The sequence below is a fragment of the Echinops telfairi genome, unplaced genomic scaffold, assembly GCF_000313985.2.
Source record: "Echinops telfairi isolate 266 unplaced genomic scaffold, ASM31398v2 ScPeMD7_18;HRSCAF=68, whole genome shotgun sequence".
Taxonomy (NCBI): Eukaryota; Metazoa; Chordata; class Mammalia; order Afrosoricida; family Tenrecidae; genus Echinops; species Echinops telfairi.
The window spans coordinates 84390954-84400206 of record NW_022103915.1 but is presented as its reverse complement, the minus strand read 5'-3'; the positions used below and the strand labels follow the sequence as shown (position 1 = coordinate 84400206).

General features: G+C 41.0%; 1 protein-coding gene across 1 annotated transcript in view; it reads left to right on the top strand.

Annotated features, from left to right (window-relative positions):
* The first annotated feature begins 1689 nt into the window (after window positions 1-1689).
* Window positions 1690-9253, top strand: part of RNF212B (ring finger protein 212B) — a 30896-nt gene continuing 23332 nt past the window's right edge. Inside the window, exons 1-3 of the mRNA XM_013008764.1 lie at window positions 1690-1789; window positions 4843-4895; window positions 5238-5312. Coding sequence (XP_012864218.1) covers window positions 1690-1789; window positions 4843-4895; window positions 5238-5312 — 228 coding nt within the window. The remainder of the gene's footprint in view (window positions 1790-4842; window positions 4896-5237; window positions 5313-9253) is intronic.

The following is a 9253-nucleotide window of genomic DNA, read 5'->3' as shown; positions in this document are numbered from 1 at the left end:
TTCTACTGGAGTCACAGTCTCAGAAACCCACAGGGGGTCGCTTTGAGCTAGGATTGACTCCAGGCAGTGAGGTTTTTGTTTTTGAGTACAGTCCTGCAGTGAGGTTTTTGTTTTTGAGTACAGTCCTAGGCCCCGCCCACGCCCAAAGCACGCTGCTGCAAGCCCCGCCCACGCCCAAAGCACGCTGCTGCAGGCCCCGCCCATGTCTCTCACGAAGCGAAGCGCGGCGTTGGGTTCCCGCCTCAGCTCTTCGTCCTAGTGCCAGGCCTGCTGTTTATTTTCCCGCCTTTTCCCGCTCTTCGTGAGAAGAATTCAGTGATTTTGGTGAGAGCGTAGGTTTTCTGGGATCACGGCAGCCCAACGGGTACTGAGCATAGCTAGAAACAGGAGCTTCAGGGAACCTTGAGCTCCCCTGAATCCCGTCAGGACTTGGAAACAGACGCGTGGCGTTGCCTCAGGCACGTGTGGCCGGCCCTCCCACAGCTAACGGCCTTGGTCATTCTCGGGCCCCTTTGGTTGACATTATTGCTCCCCGGGCCTTCACTAGCCCTCCCACGCTTCCTCGAACAGGTCGGGGTTTTGTTGAACGCTTAGTCAGTACATGTTATCATGTAAACGGTGAAGATGTGACACAAAGTAGCTATTGTTCATCTAGGTTTGAAACCTCTACACTAACCACCTTCATAGGTTTTTTTTAAAAAAGGAAAAAAATTAGATGGGAAAAAAATGTTACCTTCTGTTTTCACTATGTTCCCAGTTTCATTTTAAAGGATATCAAATTAATGGTATCCTTAAATAGCATATTTATAAAATTAGAAATTCAGAAACGTATGTAATTATTGCTCTGTTCTCTATTTTTGATAAGCCGTTTTATCCACTTCAAAATCTCACAGAGTCACATTTACTGAGTTATGCGTTTAGCAATTACATGAAACTGGTGTTGTCTAACCCAAAGGCTGGCTTCCTGCGGTAGCAAGAACTTTTCATGGAATGTTGGCTTCCGTTCTCATTCCGGAGCTACCTCTTCACCAATATTGAGCGAGGGACAAGTCATTTTGTTTCAGGGAGCATCAGGCACATCTTTTGAAAAACCTACGGATTAAGCAAAACAGGAAGTGAGTGTACGGCCCCTTCAGATTTATAATTCTGAGTTTCTGTAGAGGGGGTGGGAACATGCACAAACTGAAACCACACTATCATTCCCATTCTTGCTGTTTCCCTTACGTAAAATGTATTCCAACTGGCTACTATGTCTTCCACTTGTACCATGTCAAAGGAAGCCATTAGGAAAGAAATGGTTTGCTTAAAAAGTTTACAAATGGATATATTAATTAATACCGAAAATTTGGGGGGATGCTAAAACAATACACATACATTCCCATAATGCTATCACTCAAAAAAATTAAAAAACCCACTATGCTCCTATTTTTCAAATGTATGTATTTTTAATTTAAATGTACATCTCTATATAAACACAATCTGCAGTCTTCTTTTTTCCCTCCAGAGATCTACATATATTCTTCCTTACAACCTTCTACAGTACATAAAACATTAAAGTGAAAGATCCCCAATAATATGCCCATATTCCAGTAAGATACCAGAAGCTTAGTAAACATCATTATATGGGCTAGAGAACAGCTGTAATTTTTATATTAATCTAGGTTATTCTTACTCTTTATCTGCTGCAGAATGGATTGGTTTCACTGCAACCAGTGTTTCCGAAAAGATGGGACTCATTTCTTTATCAGCAACTGTGGCCATATCTTTTGTAAAAAGTGTGTGACTCTAGGTAAGTAGCTGTTTTAAGATTCGGGCAAAAATATTTTTAATTTAGAAATCATGACTTACCACTTCTCTGTATGACTTGCTGTAAAGATGCTATAGCAGTCCAATCAATGAGAATGTGGGTAATGTGGGAAACTGTTGATTTTGAAAATTGGAGGATTCCATTAATCAAAAAAATAATTTAGCAAATGAAATATATTATTCCTGAGTGCCAAAAGGAATTCTGTGACAAAGAAAGCCACAAGGCATCAGAATGACTAGGTGAGAGAGAAAGAGAATATTAACTAGGCATGAGAGGGAAGTTTAGCTATCAAGAACCTTTTCTAGTGGGGAGTAGTTTAGCCCATGAAATCAATTTGATTATAAATAGCAGTGGTGGTGGTGATATTTTTGTGACTTGAAAGGCATTTTCACATGTTAATTTTAAATGCGATGCCCCTCCAGCCCCAGGAAGTCATTCTTCACAGACCCGTTTTACAGAAGGAAGAAAGAGGTGCAGTAGACACAAGAGACTTGACCAAATTCTCATAGCTATTAAGTCTTAGAAATGGGACTTGAAGTTAAGGGTTTGTTTTATGCTAAAATATTTGACAAGGTAAGGAAATAGCTCAGAAGAGGGACCTAGGATAGGGTCCTTTGATCAGGGAAGATTCTAGAAGAGACCCTACTTCAGTAGGGTTTTTGAATGATAAACTGGTGTTTGCCAAGTGGCCGAATCAGGGAAAAGTATTCTAGCTGAAGAGAACTATATATGTAAAGGTGAGTGGAAGGATGAGACAGTCAGGAGTGGCAGATAGAGCACAAAGAGTTCATGTAAGAAAAGGTGAGGGACGAGACTAGTCAGGCAGTGCCTAGAGCAGTGGTTCTCAACCTTCCTAATGCCGCAACCCTTTCATACAGTTCCTAATGTTGTGGTGACCCCCAACCATAAAATTATTTTCATTGCTACTTCATAACTGTAATTTTGGTGTTGTTATGAATCGGGCAACCCCTGTGAAAGGGGCGTTCGATCCCAAAAGGGCCTGAGACCCACAGGTTGAGAACCACAGGCCTAGATGATAGAATTCTATACAGTGAACCCTCGCCACTTCACGCTTCGACTTCCGCGGCTTCACTCTATCACGGTTTTTGCGTAACAGCGCATGCTCTGTCATTACTGCCACTGATTGGCTCATACTGTACACGCTTCTGTCTGCATCACTACGTATCGGAGCTACGTATCAGATGCATTTTTGCTTTTGTACAGTGTACTGTATTTGTTTGCGATTTTTAAGAAATTTTATCTAAGCCCTATGATGGCTCCTAAACGAGCTGCTTCTTCTAAGCCTTCTGACAATAAAAATAAGCGCCAGAGGAAGATGCTCACCATCCAGGAAAAGGTAAAACTTTTGGATATGATCAAAGATGGCAAGAAAATCGTGGAGGTTGCACGCCATTTCGACTTGAATGAGTCTTCCGTTCGCTCCATCCGTAAAGAGGAAAAAAACATCCGTGCTACGGCTACTTTCACTTTCAACAAGGAAGCAAAGTGCATCGTGACAAGTCATAATACAGTAAACTAGATGCCATAAATAATATAATAAATAATAAATGATAATTGTAACTTCCAAAATGTTTTACTGTATTTTCCCTTTTTCGTTTAATAAATTGGGTAATACGAGTGTAATGGTGACTAAAGGGTGTTTTTTCATGTCCTCTATGCTCTAACTATGAAAATATTTGATTTACAAATAAGGAATCCTACTTCACGGAATTTCATTTATCACGGTAGGGTCTAGAACCGATTAACCGCGATAAACGAGGGTTCACTGTATATACCAGACTAAAGAATCTAAGCTTAAAAAAAAATCTAAACTTTATTCTCTTAAGTGATGGAGAGCTTTGTAATTTTGTGTGTTCTGTTTTCTTAAATAGAGAAATTGTTCACACTTGATAGCGCACTCTAGCAATAATATGGAGGACTGGCTGGGAAAGCAGCTTTAGTCTCTAAGGAAACATAGCCTCTGCAGAAGCTTCCCTCGATCTGAATTTCCGATGCTTCTAAGCTGTCTGTGAATGCAGCAAAGCCGGTTACTAAGATAATAGCAGTTCACTCGGAGTGGTTTGTCTCTGCAAAACCACGTATGTCATGTGACATATCCCACTGACATGTCATGTAAGCAATAACCAGTGCTGCTTCTGAAATTTCACATTATAAGAAAAGATTAGGAATTTTCATTTTTACGTCTTTCAGACTGAGTTCATTGCAACATGAGAGTGGCAAGATCTAGGAATAGTAACACAGTGTGAACAGGACGGGCATAATTGAGGAGCTTGAGTACCCATTGTGTGCTGGCTGTCAGGTAGATAAGACAGCAGAGAGTAATTTCAAGTTGACATAACTGGTACTCATACTCTTTTACTTCTCCCAGGGAGCCCTGGTGCTACTGCCAGTTAAGCATTGCTAGCCACAAGGTCAAGGGGTTCAAACCCGCCAGATGCTCCTCAGGAGAAAAATGAGGCTATCTGCCCCTGTAAAGTTTTACACCCTCAGACACCCAATGTAGCTCTGAGTTGAAATTGACTCAATGGCAGTGGGCTTTTACTCTTCCCAGTGCTTTCATATTCCCAGTAGCGAAGTGGTTATGTGTTGGGTTGGAATCTACAAGGTCCATAGTTCAAAACCAGTAGTTGCTCCTCAGGAGAAGGATGGGTCTTTCTACTTCTGTAAACGCATACAGTCTCAGAAACTCACAGGGGCAGTTCTACCCTATTCAGCAGGCTCACTATGAGTCAGCATTGGTGTGGAGGCAGTGAGTTTGCTTTGGGTGCATGAGATGAAGGGGGTGTGAGGGTTCTAGTTAGAATTGCCCTTCCCGCATAGAAGAAAAGTGGGTATTTAAAAAGAGAAGGAAAGATACAGCCTTATTTGTCTTCACTCTACAAGCTTAGAAGTACTGATTTAGAAAACAGTTTAAGTTGATGTCTTTATATAGCGCAATGATATTCTAAATTCAGTAACAACGGCTATAACATAATGACCTTGTGCTCATGAGAACCAAACGTTTTCCCTCCTAGAAAAATGTGCGGTTTGTGGAATTGCTTGCAAGCATCTGGCTGTTTCTGATCAAGTAAGTTTTTATCCCCCCGCCACAAACAATCTCATCCCATTCCTGGCCTGCGGGACATATACTCAAAGTGCACTCAAAGTACAGATGATGAGTAAGTAAGCACTGAAATTGTTTTTAAAGAAAGGAAAGAAGCAAAATGCACAGACAGTAGTTGTAGAAAACAAGAGGGCATGTAACAGATAGAATAATTATTTGTGGGCACTGTTACAGAACCGTGAGGTAAGGAGAATTAGAGCAGGCAATCTGCATCTCCCACCGCAGGAAGGAATACCAGGCACTTTTGAAAGAATGGTACTCCATTCCATTGAGGATGTGCTCATTGTTCTCTTTCTCTCCTCATAGCTAAAGCCTCAGGAGAAGATGTTCTTCAAAAGCCCCGTGGAGACAACTTTGCAGCATTTTAGTCACATCTCTCAGGTATACAGACCGAAAGTGAAGAAAATCTGATTCCCTAGGCAAATTTTATTCGCATCTTAGTCCTTTATGAAAGGCTCTTTTTAGACTGCATTTGTACACAATGGGGGAGGAATTGGCTGTTCTGTTTACTTTCTCCCCTGATGGTACACATCTCAACTGGTTAACTTTATACTAGCTCGGGATCTGTTTAAAGCCTGTAAAACCCCTATGGGGGCTTCCAGTTTGCCTTATACAACTTAATTCTGTTAAGTGAATTTAGAGGATAAAGGAGATTTCAAGAATCTTTATTACCTTCCTGTGCAGATAGCTACATCTTCTAAAGCTTGCTTTGCGTTGATAGCCCTAAACCTAAAAACAGCAGATTCAACTATCATCCTTAGGTTTAACTAATCGGTTTAACTGTCACTTTCCCCTTCATAGACATGTTCTTGAAGGAATTTCGTGCTCCTCACTCTCATTTTTTAATAGCCACTCTTGGGCATGCACATGTCTATATGTTTTCTCATTTAGTGTTCACTACTGGTTGCCTGAATTTTACCACAATCATACCTTTGACTTCACCTTGGGCTTAGTCAGGAACAGTAGGAAAGTAGAAGGCAGATAAAAGTTAGGCTAATTACTTGAGAGAGTTCCCAAATTGTAAACACTCCGATTTTCTCCTTTAACACTCTAGTTCTCCACTGTGATGATTTTATAGTCTTAGGGGTGTCCTGTCTGTGTATGCTTTTTTGAGGATTTATCGGTTTTTCTCTTTATTCGTAGTACTTCTCATTCTTATTGGGCTACTTCTTTCTTAAACATGAAGATGGCCCTTAGTTGTTGTTTGGATAAAGATAGTAAATGTAATTTTTGTGCAGACCTAATTCTGGAATTGAGGAAGGGGAGTTGAGCTACACGGGTGAGCAATCATATTTGAGATAACATGCTTAACATTTTGGGAAGATAAAGCCCAGCTGAGATTCAAGGAGAAATGTAAACAAGGACACATGAACAAGAGAAAGCAGACCTTTGGTTAATAACTAGCCCCAGGGTTAGTTAATGATCAGCAGAGAAATCATATGTAGTCTGAATCTTAACCTGCCTAATCACGGGACCAATTATACATGGTCAAATAATCCAGATAAATAAATGGAAAGGGTCAGTTAATCATCACTTTAGTGAAGGCGCAGTTTGGTAAAGTCAGCAAAGTTGAAAATGTGTTTTCCTAATCTGTGAGATTGAGTGATTGATCGAAGTATTATCTAAATTGCTTCGCTGAGGCTTGCCCCATTTTCTTTCCTGAGTCTCATCATCTCTCATCACATAATGGCCCTGGTGCCGCTTTCTACTCCTTACCCTGCTTTGTTTTTCATTGTCATTCTTATTTATCTGGAACATTACTGTCTGAATCCTGTGCTCAGGTATAAGCTCCATGAAGGCAGAGTTTAGTCTTTTTTTTATTTTATTGCTGTATCTCCAGTTCTTGAAAGAGTTTTTAGTACATTGTAGACACTCAAAAAAAAAGTGTTTGTAAATGAGAGGAAGGTTGTCTAAATGTCCATTTGTGTTTTAAACAACCTCTAGCGTGGTAATGCCCTGACAAAAAGATGTGTTCCTGATGTGCTCAGGGGTCAGTAGCAATCAAACTGCTCGTTTTGAATTCGTTCTCCCTTTAGATAATTTGTCTAAGCATTGTGAGGGGTTGGAGAGCCCCGTCTGTATCGGCTAACTCTCTTCTATCCCTAGATCAGCAGTTTTAACCTGTGGGTCGCTACCCCTTTGGGGGTTGAGTGACCCTTTCACAGGAGTCGCCTATGAGCATCAGAAATCACATATTTCCTATGGTCTTAGGAACCGAGACACGGCTCTTCTATCCGTCTCCAGGCGGGCCCTCCCACATGCAGATATGCACACACACGAGTACCCAGAGTGAAGAGTGTTACCCATGCTACACCATGCTTCAAGACAACATTTCATTTATTTGTCATTAGAAATAAATATTTCACAAGATATAATTACATATTGTTTTTGTGATTCATCACTATGCTTTACTTATGTTCAGCTTGTAACAGTGAAAATGCATCCTGCATATCAGATACTTACATTACGATTCATAGCAGTAGCAAAATTACAGTTATGAAGTTGCAACGAAAATAATTTTATGGTTGGGGGTCACCACAACACGAGGAACTGTATGAAAGGGTTGCGGCATTAGGAAGGTTGAGAACCACTGCCCTAGATCATAGATCGCACCATTATCCACAACTGGTCAACAAATGCATATCAATAATTTCCCTTCCTTCAGTAAAGACTTCTCTGCTTCCTACAGGCATGTTTTCTCTCTTTTGGACACCTAGTCTACCTTGCTCTTAACTGCAAAAGTGTTTTATTTGAACATGTGTCTGTTTCTCTCACTAAACAAAGCTTTTCAGGGGGCAAGTATCATCTTTTATTGCCCATGCTTAACTAGGTACTAGGCACAAAGTATACAAACCCACTACCATCAAATATCTTCTGAGCCATATCCACCCTCTATAGGGTTTCAAAGCCTCTGACTCTTTACAGGCGCAAACAGCCTCATCTTTCTCCAGCGGAGCTGTTGGTGGGTTTGAGCCACTGGCCTTGTGATTAGCAACCCAGTCCCTGACCGACAGCCCCACAGGGGCTCCTTAGGTATAAATTAGGTGCATTAGGAATATTTCTTAAATGAAGGAAGAGGGGAGGGAGGAACCCTTGTGGCTCAACTGTTAACACAGTCAACTGCTAGCCTCAGGTTCAAAACCATCAGCAGTTTTGCGGGAGAAAGATATGGATGTCTTCCAGCTTTGGAACCTCTAGGGTCACTGTGAGTCAGCATCGACTCAACAGCAATGGGTTCGGTTTGGTTAAGAGGAAAGATAAGTTTAGATTTTCTTTTTAAGTGCAATGAGAAATGAAAGGATTGTAAGCAAAGAAATCTCGTTATCTGATAGACAATTTTAAAAGAACACTCAGGCTGTTGAGTGGACAATGGACCAGAGGGAATTTAAGAGAGAAATCAGAGAGACCAAGTAGGAGGCTACAACAGAAATCTAAGCAGGTGGCGAAGGCTGTCTAGGCTATAGCAGCGGCAATAGAAATAACGAAGGGTGGTTAAATTTGGGATGTGTTTTCTAGGGTTATCAAGTAGAGAGTACTGCTGATTTGACTGTGGAAGATAAGAAAGCGAGAGAAATCAAAGAAGATGCCTGGGTCTTTGTCTTGAGTTCTAGGATGGCTGTACCTGTAATCAAGTCTGTGAAGACAATTTTGGGTGGAAATACCATTTTGGACATACTAAATTTTATACAGAGTCCCTACGTAGGTGGTGCAAATAGCCAACAGGTAACTGAAAGATCGAAGGTATGAGTCCACACAGAGGCACCTTGGAAGAAACATCTGGTGGTGATCTACTTCTTAAAAAGCAGCCAGGTATAGGCCTTGGGAGCACAGTTCTACTCTGCCATGGGTTGGAATAAAATTTGTGGTTTCACCCTCTGATGACTTTTGATAAACCATGTTTAGGGTTCTTGGTTGCTTAGGTATGTTCTCCCCACCGCACCACAATCTATTTCAGTTTCAAATTTGAACTTAGAACTGCCTCATCAAAATCTTCAGTGACTTTCTCCGACCTAAGTTCTAAGCTCCTCAGAATGACATCTAGGTCCTTTTCTGATTGCTTCCTCATAGCCCCTCCAATCTCATCCCCAACTATCACGTCATATCTTATATACCAAGATATATTTTGGTTATTTATTAACTAACCTATTAGAGCTAGTTCTCAACAGTTCTCGTGTACACTATAGTTTCATGCCTCCCTCCTTGGGATGTCTGACTTCTCACCCTTCAGAGAATGGCCTAGTAACCATCTTTCATGGTTATTTTGATTCTTTGAACATACCTTTTCTATTGTACCTACGACATTGTTTGTGCTTGTTTATTGG